This window comes from Diadema antillarum, unplaced genomic scaffold (genome assembly GCF_040938485.1).
Source record: "Diadema antillarum isolate AM-2024a unplaced genomic scaffold, OU_Dant_1.0 seq00000100_RagTag, whole genome shotgun sequence".
Lineage (NCBI taxonomy): Eukaryota > Metazoa > Echinodermata > Echinoidea > Diadematoida > Diadematidae > Diadema > Diadema antillarum.
The window spans coordinates 616,480-634,607 of record NW_027271188.1 but is presented as its reverse complement, the minus strand read 5'-3'; the positions used below and the strand labels follow the sequence as shown (position 1 = coordinate 634,607).

At 38.3% G+C, this 18,128-nt stretch overlaps 1 protein-coding gene across 1 annotated transcript; it reads left to right on the top strand.

Moving 5' to 3' along the window:
- Positions 1–3,457: 3,457 nt before the first annotated feature.
- Positions 3,458–17,184, top strand: LOC139726817 (glycine N-methyltransferase-like). The gene is made up of 5 exons (XM_071637810.1): positions 3,458–3,877; positions 6,138–6,265; positions 14,238–14,491; positions 15,595–15,770; positions 16,835–17,184. The coding sequence occupies exons 1-5, from the start codon at positions 3,672–3,674 to the stop codon at positions 16,995–16,997; spliced, it is 927 nt and encodes a 308-aa protein (XP_071493911.1). The 5' UTR covers positions 3,458–3,671; the 3' UTR covers positions 16,998–17,184.
- The last annotated feature ends 944 nt before the right edge of the window (positions 17,185–18,128 follow it).

Sequence of the window (18,128 nt, the reverse complement as noted above, 5' to 3'; positions counted from 1 at the left end):
GCTTCGCGTTTCGCACTTGATATTTCCAAAAAAAAAAATCTTCTTTTGGACAACTGAACGCCATGAGGACAGTTAGCAAATCTAAATTCTTTTTCCGAGGGGGCGGGGAGGGGGGCTTCTCCTACAAAATCACGCTGAGATAAAAACAAAGTACAAATTTGTGTATAATACACATGCATAACAAAATGTACATGACATTATTCCTACACCCAACACAAATAATTTAGGGCGCCCGTCCCACGAGTTCAGCGACGTTCAATCGCGTTTTGTGCTGCCGATAGCTACAGCGCCCTCCCCTTTCACATACCGGTTAGTTTGTTAGTCATTACTCAGGGTCCTGCGAAGTGACTTACCACTCGTTCGTCGAGGTCAGAAGTAACAGGAGAAACACGGAGATGATGTTCATACAAACAGAAAAAAAAGCAGAAGTGTCACGTGGTTGAACGAACCATTTATCTTGGTCTGGTCGCAACCGCAATATTCAAATCAGATGTGTTTAAGATGTCGTCACCAGTGGTCCTCTCAAGTTTTCCACTCGAACTTTTACACAAATTCATATTCTTTTGAACTTAAGGTTAAAGATATATTCTAACCTTGCATCGCAGTGTCATGTAGTGAATGGGAAACCAATGTGGAAGAGGGGTTGATGTAGTTACTCCGTATAATCAACAAAAACGCACAGGGCCTACTTTTATCTATCATGATGATTATGTGTACAAACACTGCTAGTTTGCATGACTCTCACAGCTGCCACTTCTTCTTTCGGTGAAATGTGTCGAAGTTCTACAGGTTTCTTGGTCCACGTTTGATTGTAACGAACCCCCTACGAATGTATGATTTGTCAAAGGAAACGTGAATGTAAAGTGTGGTTTTGCACTCAAAACGCAGAAGTTAATTCAACCTATACAATTCTAAGATACATAAAATTATTCGATTGTTTCTTTCATTCAGTCATGAGAGAACAAAGAAATGAATGACAGATTAGCTCTTTGAAAGCTGGCGACAAAGTGTGCGGGTCACACTTTTTCAAACTGGGAGGATGATGTTCCGGGCCCAGTAGCACTCTTATGGCCAAGCTCCTTGACTTGATGCGACAGGTACGCTTGATACTGCAGGTGTTTGAACTCGATCGAATAAGGGAAAACAAAAACACGCATAAGTAGCAGTAACAAACCAACAAACAAACAAAAACTAAGACAGATAACTGTTAATGAACACATCCTCCAAAATACGAATGTTCTAACATTCAAACGATATCTACTTTCTTCATAATTATATTGGTTCCGACTCTGATTACTCCTCCTTTATAGGCAACGCATAATAATACGTAAGGGGCAGATGGATTCTCCATTTTACCGTTGCCAATATTATAGACTCAAACAAAATAATTTGAGAAAAAAAATGTGTCAGTGTCTATGTGTGTTGAATCACCATCTTCAAAATGCTCAATTTTATAGGATATGCATGCATGTTTCCATATCACTGATATTAAGCTATGATTACTAAAATACATGGTATCATTGCGGAAACATGCAAGTTATGCTCCGTTAAGGGAAGGTGCTCATAATTTATGCATTTCGATGTCTGTTGTATAATCATGATAAGTAATAATTTACGGATTGACAAATGAAGCCATGGACTAGTTTGGAAGTTGTTGTTTTTTTTTTGTGTGTGGATGGATCCATTTGAAGAAAGACAGGGGAAAATTCATTATGAAAGTATGGTAAATCTATAGGGTATTATAGGTCAACACAAGTCAACATGCATTCGCGTTACTTATTCTTTGTAATATCCTAAAGTTCTGGGCTAAGAAAATCGAGTGAGGGCTATTTTATAGGATGCTATATGAGTATAGGCTTGTATGTATAATACACATTAGAAAATTGAATAGATGTCGTGCAAAATGGGTAACTGAATGCAGTTTGCACCTTCTTTCCCTCTTCCCATACCCCCCCCCCCCCCACGTTTTTCCTCTGAGGCTAATGGGTTCTCTTATCCTAATAGCGTTCATAACTGCACGATAATTCTCTTTAAAATGATAATCATTGAAATCACAGGGTTCCCTCGCTTAGCTGTTTATTGTTCATTCCTTTCAAGTGCAATATAAGGTAATCTCTCATCAGAAATAACAACCAAATGCAAGGCGCTTTAGTAAATCTAACAATTAGCACATTTACCACTAGAATTATGACACAAGCACACTCATGCTTATTTTCACAATTCAACTCCAATTTCAATTTATTGTCACATTTCTCATGAAAATGACACAGAAAAAATATACGACACCAAAATTTCAAATTACAAATTAGGTGAAACTTCACCCGAATGTAAAGCAGTCCGTCTCAGATATGTTTAAAACACAGAGGTCTTGTTGAGTACTATGTTGGGTTTATAGATTCAAAGCACGAGAAATGATTATGATGGGACCTATACGTAAGAGCAAGCTTGTTTAGGCCTATGGGCTCCAGAATTAAATCAGATATAGGGACATTAGGAGTACATATTAGACCTTTATGATTGAGGGGAAATGATAAAAAACAAAAAAAACAAAGACAAACACTCAATTACTACTAAAGAACATACAAAGAAGCCACTTGATGCAACAATATCAGTACAGGGTGTCTCAAATAAAACTACACACTTTTGAAATGGCTGCCGAATAAGAAATATATGATTCTGGGGAAAAAAGTTTATATGTATGGATAGCTTATGCTCAACTTTCATATGACACCAAAAAGTCTACAAATAATTCAAGCATCACTTTTGTAAAGGGTATGAAAATAATTGGCTGCGCAGGAATTAGCCTTTTAAATTTGCGACAGGTGAGTCCGCTGGAGTTTACAAAACTGAAGTTGATATGATAAATTTATGATCAATTGCGATCAGTTTGGCTTTGAATTAACTGCTTCGAAGGATGATGTGTATCATACTATGATATGAGCGAGCATCCTGTGCCCATATTTTTATCAAGTCAGAAGCATGAATCGGCGGCAAGATGCGAGTCGATTCTGGGACCCGGTCCCGTACAGATATTTCAATTAAATTTCGATTTCATTTTCTTTTTCAAAAATCATTCACCATGTAACATAAACCCCTCGTGGGGACATGTACATGTACTTTGTTTTGTATACAAGATTAGGCCCTACAAAAATTGAACCAGGTTGAAAATATATATGGTCCGCTCTTACTCGGTGGGTCAGTGGGACGGGGATAGGGTGGGGTGGCCTTCCGTTTGGTGGTATCATTATTATCGCGCGTTGCTCGGATGGTGCTTCTCTCACTTTGTAAACACTGTCAAATACAATACATGTACGCATACTAGTACTTTGTTTCTGTACTCCTCTCTAGCTCTAGCTCTGGCTACACTTGCTGCGCATGCGATCTGTGATCATCAGCGAATCGTCGCGGTCGCGAGGTTTCATTCATCAGCATCGCTCGCTCGTGTACACAATCGTACGTATACGTTGTAGTAAAGTGCACTGCTCCTACATCGTGCATATGTGTCCACAATACTGCTCGGTAGTTGCGGCACTCTAATCTCTGCGTTCTCACAGATTATCTTTTTAACGAGCCGAATTATAACTACATCTTCCTCAAACCTCAAGAACTTTGAAGATATTAAAAATCAAAGCTTTCGAGTCAATCAAAATATAATCACATCGTTGGCGAAGATGGTGGACAGCGTTTATCGTACTCGCTCCCTGGGTGTAGCGGCGGAGGGTATCCCTGACCAGTACGCCGACGGCAAGGCGGCGAAGGTATGGGAGTACTACATCGGCAGCCGCAATGAGAGGACTGAAGTGTACAGGACGTGGCTGACACAGCTGCTTCGCGACAAAAACTGCAAGAAAGTGTTAGACGTTGCATGTGGAACAGGGTGGGTAAAGATCCGAATTTGTGAAGTACCCGTTTAATTTGACATTTAGGTATTATTCATACACCATTTGCTAACCGACCTGTATTGTAATTAGTGTATATAAACTGTCTCGCTCACGAGCGAGTATTCGACTCCTGAAAAATAGTGTCTACAGTACTAGTGTAAACTGTGAATTTCAGATTCGTGACGTACGATCTTTAATACTGGCATGCTTATCACATTGATGACTCAACTTTATCATGTGCATATGTATGATAGAAATATGCCTCTTCGTGAAATTTAAGGTGAGTATGCTCGCCATATAGGCCGTACTGCAGTTTGCGACATAATATATACACAGTAAACTTGATCGGTACAGAAAGCATAAAAGATTGTAAGGCATCCACCCCCCCCCTAAAATTTTGATTAAAAAAAATCAAAAGTGAGGGGAAATATATTGATAATGAATATTGACTTTCTGAAGTACTCTCACTTTGCTTTGTACCTTAATGCTTTACACGTCTGTTGTATAAATGCTGTTCAAAGTGTACAGTTACATCAGTTTGGTGATTGAATGTCATTGTTGGCAATAACCTGCTACTGCAATGAATACTTTGTAGATGATACAATTGCAAAGCCTGCAGTAAATTTTCAGTACTGAGGGACACTTGACCAACAATAGATCTAAAAAGACAACACAGAACATCAGGATTTTCCAAGATGAAGCTTACATTTACTGTAGTTTTGCCATGTAATCTGATCGACAGGCTGTCAACAATTGCCCAAATACAAGGCTGCCATTTTCAGTGAGAACCACCTGCCAAGCATTTGGCAGCAATAATCACACAATCAGTATTTTATTCAAGCATTGAAATACCTATTTCAAAATTTGTACCTCTACTTCTCCCTGTAAAATAACCACTTCTCTAATTATGCAGTACTACCCCATTTCCAAAAAATGCTGGTTGTTATATAGTACAGTTCTCCCTTTAAGATAGCCACTTCTCTAAATGCATTAATACTCCAGTAACAAAAAATGTTGTTTGTTATTGTACTGTTTGTCTGTTGTTATGCTTCTGTGCAACTGCTCATTTCATGCAATTCAAATGTTCATACAAGTACCTTCATAAAATGGGAATATGACATTAAAGTTTTAAACATACAAAGATGTACAGTGTACCTGTAGCCTTCAATGACCTTGAGCAGATGTGTAATGAAATTTAATACTTGGTGAACCCTTTTCCCATAAATTTCAAGCAATGACTTGTGTACATACTTCATAGACCCGTGCTGCCTATTGTCCTGTAAAAGTGGAAATTTTCTTGGTGTTGAAATTTTTCATGCATTTCGCGCAACCAGAAACTAGCCCGCAAATAAAAGCATTCAAATATTTTTGCTTGCCATTATATGTTCCAGTAGTCGATGTCTTGATTCCGCAGAATTAAAAACACGCGAAACTCCTCTGCAGAGCAGAAAAATTAGTCGCATGAAAATATCCACTTTTACAGTATTGGGCCATGTTGGTTTAAAACCCTGCAGGATGTCATGGATGCATTGATATGCTATGAGGTCTTTTGTACTTTAAGCAAAATCAGTTCTGAATAGCCTTCAAACTGATATACTGTAACATGACATTCTCATATTACAGTATATGCATGACTTGCTGTACAGTATTATTTTATGGGTTCGGTATCTACATCATTGTACTGTACATGCAGTGCCTTGACTTTTAATGCGTGTTTATAACAATGTCATATGATAAGGTAATAAAGACATATTACACTGTATATACCACTGTAGCATTTACATGGGTAAATACTGTACATACTGTACTTGTCCCACCCCCATTTCTTTTTGAAATACAGTGTATTATTGTCCTAAGATGTACAGCGTACATCTCTGATTTTTAAAAGAAATGTTGCATTATCTTGGCATTTGATTTCTCCTTTTTTTTGTCACATGAACACTAACATATAGTTGAAAGGGAGCATCTAATCTACAGATATAAACAGGTAGTACATTCTTCTATATTATTCATTCTCATCTAGAAATTGTAATGCACTCTGGATATCTAGGGCAATCTAGCTTACTGTCTCTCATTTCTATACAACCCTTTAGTTTCATGATTTAGTACCTGTAGAGATAAACACTGACATATTGCGCACTTGTCAGTGACAGGTTTACTCTACATTGGTAAGATTTTTGGCCAACATAATTTTATGGGCTTTTTTTCCCCAATACCAAACATACAATTTGTGCACTGTGTTTTCCTTTCTATCAGAATTGATTCTGTGATGCTGCTGGAAGAAGGTTTCGAAGTAGTGAGCGTTGACGCCTCAGACAAGATGATCATGCATGCATTCCGTGAGAGGTGGAGCCGTCGCAAGGAGGACGCATTTGACAAATGGGGTAGGTGCTTGATAAATTGTTACATGTATTTCAAAATCTTGAGAAATATCACCTGGAGGGAGCATTATCTTCATTTTTTTTCCATCATTTTTTATTAAAACCAGAAGAAAAAAATGCCAATGACTAAGTTCTTTTAGCACTTCAAATTTGTCCCTGCATTGTTCATCGATGGCAAGTTAGCCTTTTTTTCTTTTTTTTTTTGCCCTGGTATTTTCTTATGTTTAATTCTAGACGATGAATTTTGCAACTAAATTTCTGTACTCTTTTTATTCCTCACTTTGCTGTATCAATCCTGCAGTCATCAAAGAAGTTTGAAGCATGTGAAACCTTTATGAATCTGGTACATTGTAAATAACCTTGCATGTATTTGCTGCTGGCAGCAGCTTCCTGAGGACTACTTATTCACACTGCAAGCTGCATCCAATATTTTGCTGAGCCAGCACTTTACAGGAAATTATTTTATCACCTACTGGTGACCTTATTTACCGGTTGATACCAGTTTTTGCCACAGCCGATTCCTTTTTGATCTTGTGCGAGATAGCTGATGTTTGCTAAGGAAGTTGTGTTTGAATACCTACTTATAAACTTTTTTTAGACCTTCTGTTTACTGTTTGTACACATGATCGTACAATGTACATGTGAAAGAAATACTGTTATACTTACTTTGCGATGGAATTGCTGACTCAGCAGAATTTGTGTACACATGATTTTGTACTTTGGTCACCCTCTGACATCATGTATTTGGCACTGATCCAGTGTCAGGAACAACCCTAGATTGCACTGGCAATAATGGCTGAAAAACAAATTTAGGACGGAAGAAACTGAGTGGAAATAAGCGGTTCAAGAAATGCCCGCTTCAGGTTTGAGTGTAGCAAAAACAAACAAAGCACAGAAAGACTAAAAACAGCCATAATTCAGACAGAAGATAAAAAGGAATATTCGTTTTTAGGTTCCGTATGTTTTTATGAACTGTGACACTGGTCATGACTGCATATCTGCCACTAAAAAAAATGAGGCGAATAGTGAAATGGTGTTGTCATCTCACAACTCTTCTATCGGTTTGCAATGTATAGATCTCTGTTATTACCTGAGTGCTCATGGCTTTGAAAAGGAGAGACTATATTGTATGTTCCTCCTATCAAAATATTGCAGAGTATCAGTGATTGAGTAATGACTACAGTGTATCTTTCAAAAGAGGGAACTGCACGGTGCTTTCAAAGTTATCTAAAGTAGACAACAACTAAATTTATGTTTGGTGCAAACCAAGGGATAGTTTTCCTTTATTTCCAATCCACTCTTCTTTATAAAGTCAACTTGACCATGGACTTGAGTTGTCCTTTATAAAGAATATCATGTTTACAGGAGCCAGCTGCAATTGTACACCCCTGATAAAGAATGGTTGGTGAAAGAAGGGATGAATGGATACCAAATCCCTGCTGCTGCAGGTGCATACTGTTTGGAGTTTATACCTTCCGGCAAATCCTTCCAGGCGATTTTAACCCGTTGTGTGCACTGGAGTGCTGATTAGCACATAAACACCCCACAGCATTATACACACTGTCCAAACTGCCTGGCACAGAAAGAGTTAAAAAAGACATGTGCTACCTGTTGCATCTAGCCCTTGAAAAGCTCCTTTTACTTTTATGTTTATATGGAAGAATACCAAATTTGACTACATTTTGTACATAACATGGGGGTGAGTTTGAGTCACCTTGTTTCTTTTAAGTAACTGCTCATCATAATGATGCAGAAAAGTCATACAAGTAGGGCATTATTTTGAACACAAAGGCACAGTGGATAAGACTCCAGTGTCCTTATAAATCCTCATGTCTCCGATTCAAGACTGTAGGCAGCTTTAATAGTGCTTTTGTGTTGGACATTTTATCCTTATGGTACTTTTGGAAGGACTTCAAATTGTTGCTTCTGTGGTTCTTTGGAGCCATGAGAGCACTCGCCCAGTACAGTAATTGCTTTCTTGGAAGCTACATGTATGTTTGTATACACTATGTTATGTAAGTTCAAACTTTGCAAAATTTGATGAACTGCGTGTAAAACTTGAGAGATGTTGTATTTCATCAATCAGTATACAAATTGTAACTGCATTATTCTTTCACATCATATAATTGTAAGGACATAATGTCAATCACCATGCTGAAAGTGCAAAGATGCTTTGGTGCAAAGGTGGCACACAAAATTCAATATGCACAGTGTTCTGAAAGTTTGAGCAAAAAAGGATAAAGATTAAAGAAGAACTGAGTTTGTGAAGTTTGGCTCATTTTCACAAAATGCTATGCAAATTAGTGTGGCCATGATGTCATCGCCTCACAACTTGCCATGCATACTTTGCACACAAAATCTTGAAGTTTCCACTATTATTTATTGTTTCAATGCAATTATGCCCCAGTTTCAAATCTTGATAATTGACTCCTTCACTATAAGGTCAAAATCTGTGCACTATATCTATTGTGCATATTCTTTTATCTATAGATACAACTGTAGATCTAATCGAGGGCAACACAAGCAATGACAGAGCAACAAATTTGAAGTCTAATATACACTGTACATGTATTGTGTACTTGTTGTATTTCACTATCCCAGGCATAAAGCCAGTGATGTATGAAACAGATCCACAATACTTTGTACAGTCTGATATGGGGCCATAAATGCTTGATGCAGTTTTACGTGGCATAAATTGTGGCTTTTCTGTTCAAGCAAGTGGACACACTGCCTTGATCAAGCATCACAAGGCAGGGATGAAGAATGCAGCACAAAATTGCCTGGCATTTTACAAAATATTATCTGTGTGCATTAAACCATGAGGTGTAGCTGCCTGCATGGAAAGTAAGTACAAATTACTACAATCTATTAATTGCACAGTGCTTCATTGTCTGTTCTAAAATTGCACAATCAGAAAGTGACACTCTAAAATATTTGTCCAGAAACATAATGAATTTGTCAGTTGTAATGTTGCTGTGAGAAATGTTTTAGAGTGCTTGTCAGTACCATTTTTGCCAAGTAAAAAAAGGAAAAGAAATCATCGTCTTCATGTACCAAAATAAAGCAACAGAAAAAGGAAAGAGCAAAGAAAAAGTATATAATTCTATGATGCTCCATGAGTACTGTAGAACCAGAAATATTCGCAACAAACTGTCAGGAATTGGGGCAGACAGCCTTTTTCACAAACATCAGGAAATTTTTGTGAATTGCCCCGTGCATTCAATGCATGGACGGTCGACAAGAACGTTGTGCATTTTGACTATGTTTCAAATCTTTGCTCTTCTCATGACAATTTCATACATAGAATGCACAAGTTTCTGGTTTTTTCTGCAGTTTATTGCTGGACATTTACATGCAAGACTCTGTGGCTATTAAAAACATGACATGTAATATTCTTGGGCATCACTTGATATGGCTATGCAAAGTTGAATGAATCAAAACAAAAATAGAATTAGTGTTCAAATTCTGCAATGTAATTGTGACATCAAAATTACTCATTGGCCCTAAGTGTGCAGCTTGGTGCTACAACTAGTATTGAACAGTAAATGTTACCACAAATGGGCCTACACATGTAAAAAAAAAAAGTAAGTCATTGCATGGCGTACACAGAGATGCCAAGTTCAAAAAAATTCTATGAGTGAGATTTTCATGACTCGGCATCTCGGCATGCGAATGTGCGCGCGAGCGAGGGTGTGGGAGGGGTTTTTCCCCCCTGTGGCCTTCCACGGTAGGTATAGCTTTTTCAATTTTTAGCTCTTAATGGTGCGATCAGGTGCATACTTAAGTGACTATTTTTTACTTATTTTGAAAGACAAAAGGGAAATATACCTTCAATGGCAACTATCTCTTTAATCTTTTGAGCTATGCTCATTATTATAGGCCCAAGTTGCAGATTTCGCCCGATGCGTGAGAAAAATGGGTGTCATGCGTGAGATCGTGAGATGGCCCCTAAATGCTTGAGTCTCACGCAGAATGCGTGAGACTTGGTAGCTCTGCGTACATCACCCGTATCTAGAAGCTAATATTCATATTGCATTTCCATAAGGGAATAATGCAAGCCAGCAGCATGATTTTCAAATTTATGATGTTTAAAACACGTCATCCTATTGAGTTCTCCCAACAAGTACTCAGTTTAGCAAGTCATAGTCCCTGATGGACAGATGTACACAAAGAACTGCCGGACCCATGCAATTCGTATGAATCCCATGGCAAATACTACATGTACACTGTAGATATTCGCACAAAAGAGTTCGATATGGACACAGTGCTGCAATGAGTTTGCTTGATGAACAGGTCAATGCATATGAATTTACATTCTCTGCAGATGTGGCCAAAATGGGACAATTCACTGTAAGGTTGTGTGGTGACTTTGCACATTTTTGTCTTTGGAGCTGTAGATATGATGAACTTGTGATACAGCATAATACAACACAATGCACCCATATCAAAGCCAGTGGACATGTGCTTTAAATACTGTTGTATGTAATATCACATCCAGAGGCTATGGATATGTCCAGTAAAATTCAACTTTCTGTAAATGCAATTAGCAAAATAGAATTCTTACTGCAGACAGCCCAATATCAGGCAGCTTACAATGTATATCTGAAGGGTTTTTCATGTAGAAAGTACAATATGCGTACTTTGTTCAATGCATCTAAAATACCAAGAGTGCAGAGGGGCTCAATATGCATGATGCAATCACATACTTCCATGCATGGCCTTTTTGCAATTCTGACAGTCAACACCTGCCATTATACTGTCATGATCGAGTGGTGCTGGAGTATGCCATCTGCTGATGCCCCCTGTAAAGACATGCAGCATCTGTGGACTATTAAAACCGTTTTCTACATTGATACAACATAATCATTTCCAAGTATGATTATAGTGTGTTCACTGGAAGATCTTGAACAGACAACTTTGCTGGAGAAAGAGAAAGAATGGAAACAGTTGCTTCCATCTTTAAAGGAAACCTCTGGATGATTTTCAGATTTTTACATTTGAACAACTATACATTATTTATACTGAGGACAGAGTTTCAGAATTCATGATAATCGGGACGAAGAAGAAGAATATTTTCAAAATTTAGAACAAATTGCAATGAACAAGGATGATGACATGGCAGAGTCACCACGAGAATGCATGAGTTGGGGCTCAAGGAAGCAGAACAAAAGAAGAAGGCATGCATAGATTATGCACTGGTGAAATCGGAAGCAAGCGGTATTGTAATGGAATTACACTGCTACATTTCTGAAATATGTGAACCTCTTTTGTCATCATCCTTGTTCAGTGTAATTTGTTTAAGGTTTTTTGAAGTATTGTTTCTTTGCTGAAGAACCACAATAAATTCCACAAATCTATACATGGAGTTGTCCATTTATGTGCTACATGATGTGAAATGATGAAAATCGTCTGGAATGTTCCTTTAAGAACCTGTAATGCATTATTCTCACTACAGTGTATGTACAGAGTGTACATTTTGTAGTTAAAGGGATGGTAAAGTATCGGTAGAGATGAGGATTAGACCTTTAACTTTTTGTGAGATATCGAGAAACCACTTGTACCATAGTACAGAGCATACCATTCTAAGAGGAATGCAATTTTTTTTTTTTCTTAATGAAAATTGGTTTTGGAATGGCTGAGACATCCAAAAACAAATAAAACAAAGCGATCGTAATAAAAGGTGGGTCCCACCTTTTATCAGAATTGCTCTGTTTTGGGTGTCTCAGCCATCTCAAAACCAGTTTTCATTAAATAAATGTTGAATTCCCATTGGAATTATATGCTCTTTCATCTTTTTTAAAAGGGGTTTCACATTATTTCACTTAAAATGTTAAAAATTTGAGGTTAGGTCGCAACTAAAACTCCATGATCCCTTTAAAACAATATGAATATACTGTACATTGTAATGTAGCTGTGCTCATGCTTTGTCATATATTCACTTCAGCGCTGCTACATTGTATGCAAGAAGCTACAATGTAACATCATATAAAGAAGTAGAGTGCTGTGGTAGATAAAGTTCCCCATGACACCTCAGCAAATGTGAGATGACTGATCATGAGAGTTGCCATGAGTGTTGCTGAGGCTCTTTAGAGCTGTACAAGAACTGTAAGTTGTTCCTGTGAAGGAGGGTTTGGTGGTTTTGCAACTGAGTAAAAAACTGTCACTTGCAGTTAGCATTGCAGTGCATTGTGTGTAAAATGTTTCCATGTTCAAAGCTTGAGTCAAATTAAAGGGTGTTTCACTGAGGTGCTTTTTTTCTGTTTCTTACAGAGAGAAAAATAGTCCAAGTTCTGAGGAAGTTCATGACTTGTGGTTAATGTTCCCTGTGATGTGTTGGATAGTTTATTCTGTCGTGCTCTTACAGTATTCATGTACTCTGTTTAAATAGAGCTGAGATGTACAACATAGAAAAGCTTTTATAGCTGTGGAGCTACATGATCACAAAACGATTCTTGCATTACTGTATACGCTATAATTTTCGTGTACATAAATTTTCGCGAATTGCCGCTGTCACACGTTTTCGCGAGTGGTTAAATTCGCGATTGGGGGACCAGAGAAAATATGAAGTGGCAAAGAAAGTGTGAATTTTCAACTTACTAGCAAATAAGAATGATACTAGTTATACACTGCATGAAAAAGACTTGCCAAACTCTGCGAACTAGTAAGTTAGAATTCAACATTTTTGAAGTAGTTAAGTCCATCGCGCTAGATTTCTGACGAGTGGTCCCCTTGCGATAATGGATTGGCTCTCGACAGTATTCGTAAGTAGACGTGGACGTGTGTAAACAAGCTTAGCCAGTATGGTCTGTTCGGTAAGCCGTGACATGGTATACTAGTTTACTGAAATGGTCGTATCATCAAGGCAAGGGATTCATTTTGGAAGGTAATATTTTCGCGTGTTGTTAATTTTGCGAATAGCTCCCGACTTGCGAAATTCGCGAAAATAAAACCCCCGCGAAATATATAGCGTATACAGTATGCTATCAAACCTTTGTTGGTACTGCCCATACTTACTACAAGCTTGGTACATTGTAGGTGCTATGGGCAAAGCTCTCATTTTCCTTTTCTCAGCACCTATCAGAATGTGTATCTTCAAGTGAGTGATACATGTATCAAATGATAAGAATAATGCTCATAGTAGTAGAAGTGTTAGTAGAAGTAGAAGTAATGAATGATATCTATAACCAATAATCGATAGTAATAATGATTTTATTTAGTTTTTTTTTATACTCAGGATGCTATATAGTATATGACACCTCAATTGCTGTTCTACATAAGTATGTATTCTCAGTTAATACATTTGTATGTGAAAATTTTTGCAGACAATGGACTTTTTAACTTTTTGTTTGTTACTGTGTGTTCAGCATATTTCATTTTAACCCTTTGCCTGTGCAGAAATTTGTAGCGCTGAGCTCCAATTGATATTCAGTGCTCAAGTGTGACTTGTGTTGCCAATCCACCATATTATGATATCTCACAGACAATGTGCTAGAATATGCATGATTTGGCATTGTGGACTTCAGTGGAAATTTTTGTAAAATTGAAAAAAATGAAAACTAGCTGTGACTTTTGACTATCATTAATTAATATCTTCAATGGCATCCTATTGATGGGGTAATTACATTTATCATCTTTGTCTTGCATTCCTCTGACTGTAACTAGTACAATGTATACTTTATTGACTTCTGCTGGTACACTTGTAGAACGTTTGAATGCATACTTGTACAAAATGGGGCTGTGCCAGAAATGGTGGAGATGCTTTTGTGATCACTGTGCACATTTTTCCAGTCCTGCTCTCTGTAATATGTACATAAAAGAGATTTTACTTTCAGTTTGGCACATGAATAATAGAAATGAAGGTTATCATCTCCATCCCTCTCTTTCTCTGTCTTTCCCTGTGTTGATTTGGTCTGTGTGTTTGTCTGTGTGTGTCTGTCCGTCTGTCTCTGCTCCGTGCGTTTTTTGTAAAATGCAGAAATTGATATTGCCAACTGGCTGACCCTCCCTGACGACCTTCCTGCACAAGAGGGAAAGTACGATGCCCTCATCTGCCTGGGTAACTCTTTCGCCAATCTGCCAGACTTTGAGGGCACCCTCAACAACCAGCGGGTGGCCCTCAAGAACTTCGCGGACTTCCTTCGGCCGGGAGGAATCCTGATCATCGACCACAGGAACTACGACGCCATCCTGGACACTGGCAGAGCTCCTGTACACAACGTGTACTACCAGGTCAGATTCCATCGAGTGATGTGTCATATTACTGAGACGTGTCATCACAACAAAAGATTGCTCAAATGTTATCCGAAATTGTGCGGTTGGTGGGAATTAGGGGAATGAAAAAAAACCAAAAAAACAGTATTACAGGGATGTAAAATTTCAGAGTTCAATCTGATGTCATATTTTTTTCAATATGTCCCACACCAACTTTAAAGACATTTTTTGGCAGCACTTTTCAAATGCATTGAAATATTCACAGGTTAATGCAGTTTTATAGACTTTGCTTTTCTTAAGTTTTCAATTTTGCAGACTTTTTTCCCCTTGGAAGTACATTGTACTCTCACATCCTTCATGTAGAAAAAAAAAATTATGCAGGCATGTTTACTGATGCACAATGTAAGTGTTTTCTTTTTACTTTCAATTACTTTCAGTTTCGAGTGGAAGGTATAGTGCTAGGCAGGTTCTGTATGGGCTCTGTCAAAAGCATATTGTTGTACTCAAATTAAAGCCATTACCTACAAACTTGTATCAGTACATGCATAGTAGCATCGATGCCAAGTTTCTCAACTGGCTAGGAGTGAGGAACTGCAATTTATTGAAGCAACTAATGGGATGGGTGGAGCGAATGCTACCATCCCCCAACCATCCTCAGTTTTTTGCCCAAATTTTGGTCATAGGTGAATGCATATACAGAGAATGTTTGACTGACATGACTTTAGTAGATGGCAGATTTTTTTTTTTTTTGAGACCTCTTTAGATTATTCATTCAGAAAGGAAAATAGCTGTAAAATGTAGCCACATCGGTATCCTCTAGCCAACAAAAAGAATAAAAAAAAAAAAAAAGTTTACCTTACTTTAATAGTGTCGCCAGTTCAGCATAAATGGGCCTCTCATCCATATCTGTACTATTTATCTACCTGCCGCATTTTCTTTTTTCTTTCTGGGAGGCGTAAGAAAAGGGTTGCTGGGCTGGTGAGCGTGAGATGGGTTTCTTGTGAGTGAGACTCACGCCATAGGCATGAGACTTGGTAGGTCTGTGGTAGTGCATTCTTGTCTGGCGAGTGGCAAACCTGTGTATCATGCCCCTCTATCTGTCCAACCGCTCCTGTTGACAGGGAAACTGCATAAAGGACATCCAGACCTCCACGCTGTACGTCAACGGACGACCTTCCATGGTCACCTTGGACTACTTCATCAACATGGTTCAGGCCAAGGAGGATGTGGACAAGAAGGGCGCCCTCAACATCCGCAGGAAAAAGCTGGACATCGATTCGAAAAATCCCATCATGAAGTGAGCTTTCATGGTCTATTAAGCCGTAAAGGACGGGCTGATTTTGCTACAACACACATTTCCCATAGACACTTGCCCGAGTATACTCAGGACTCATCCTCAATGGGTTAATCTTATTTCTCACACACCTTACTACAGTGGAAACTCAGTATAATGAAATCCTTGGGACCGAGAGAAATTGTTCTTTATATCAGATGTTGTGTTATTTCAATAGTCAATAAAACAAAACAAACAAAGGAAAAAGATGCATTGGGACCAGAGAAATTAGTTTGTTACATCAGGTATTTTGTTATATCAGATCTCTTTTTCATGTATATGGAATTTCCACTGTATAGTTTCTGGGACCAACACGGAACTAGGGCTTTCGGTAGCTCAGTCGGTAGAGCACTGGGCTAGCAATCCGGAGGTCTCGGGTTTGAATCCAGATGAAATCCCATTTTCTTTGCTCGTTTTTCCACTAAAAAGCAGACTTGTTAAACTTGCAGTAGGAAAGGACCTTTTCTCTGTTTTGAGAAAAAAATTGTGAAACTTTTCCTTTGAAGGCGGAATTAACAAACCATATTCACTTGTTGTCATTGTTTGTGAACCCATTTGAATATCAAACTCTCGCTTTCAAGGCACTGCAAGGTCATTGCACATAAATGGCTCGAGCATATCCGCATGTAGGGGTCATAGAGGAGTCAATGCTGATTGGAGCTTTTATATGGACTAGTGAAATCAAAGAACCAAGCAAAGATGGTACTTATGGGCTGCCATGCTTTGTTTGTTGTTGCTTTTTTTTTTATTTGGAATTGTGGGAAAAGATTTTTTTTTTTTTGGTACTTGCACACGTACTGCTGAGTCAGGGGATAAGAAAAGATTCATCAGTGTAGCTTATCTCAACCAGGCACACAATGCAAGAATGATGCCCATGGTGCTATTCTTATCGATACCAATGTTAGCAATGTATCGACTTGAAGCCTGTTAAGGTGGATCCTTTCAAAGTTTGACTATTCTATGTCAACTTTTGAATCTCTCCTACTCTGTTTGTCTCTCCTCTTGAATCCCTCACTCATTTCCCCCAGGTTTCGTTTGTCCTACTACCCCCACCGCCTGAATGCCTTCACAGAACTGCTGAAAGAGGCTTTCACGAGTGAGTGCAAGCACCAGGTCTTGGCAGATTTCAAGTCGGTCAACGAAGTGCCCCACCCGGCGTATTACATACATTGTGTGGAAAAGCCACACTAGTGGTTTTCATTCTCCAATGAAGTCATGTGCCCTTCTGCTGAAAAGGGTCTTTTCTTGTGTTACTGTATAAGCTGATATTTTTGAAAGGTTTTGATTTTCTTGAATTTTGCGAATTTCGCCAATCACTGTTGGACTGCGAGTGTAACAACACGTGAAAATATCAATGACCTCCTCATTCATGAAGATAACAGCTCATACAGTACTTTTGATATAAAAGAATTAATAAGTAAAATATATATATATCTGTATCATATGTATGATATATATATGTATAGGTAATACATGTGATATATATGTATGTGTATATCTCAATGGAGGTAGCAGCTTAGATTATAACTTTGATGACATCAGAACATCAGCTCTAGAAAGTGTGAGATAGCAGTGTTTAGGTACAAGATATCTTTGTCTTGTTATGATAAGACTCTTTTCATCATGAAATTTGACCTAAGTGCCACTGAAGGTATGAAACAGCTTGTAGTCATCACTTCAGAAACATTCAAACACTGCACAGCAGTTTGCAAACTAAGACAACTGTCTTGTCGAGTGTAGGCTTGGAGAAAATCAGATAATGTTTTTGTGCTAATGCAAGCAAAAATGAGGATGATATCTGGTGTATACAAAGGGAAAGTTAGGCACATGATTATGTATATTACAAGATTTAATTGCTGAAATTGCAGTGCAGTGCTGAGAATTCAATGTACATCATTGTCAAAAAGCAATAAAAAACAATCAAAAGTAGAGCAGCTGATTTCGAAGAAATTAATGCCTCCATTCCAAATGCGATATCAGGGATATAATGTGTTTGGCGATTGAGTGAACGAGAGATGGGAGATGAGGAAGATTAAGATAACGGAGAGCAAGAGATGGATAGAACGTGAAGAGGGAGATTGATTGATTGATTGTGTGTGTGTGTGTGTATTTCTTTTTTTTTCTGTTCTTTTTTAGTTTACAGACTTTATGTGGTATACACAAGGTTCCAGTGACGTCATCAAGCCATGGCTCAACTTTGCCGAGGGGCAAAAACTGCATATGGGGGGCAAGCGCGTAAGCGTTACATTCCATGTTCCGTCATCGCAAGCAATTTTATCAGGCCAGCCAGGCAGGCAGGTATGCGGTACATACTGCACGGTA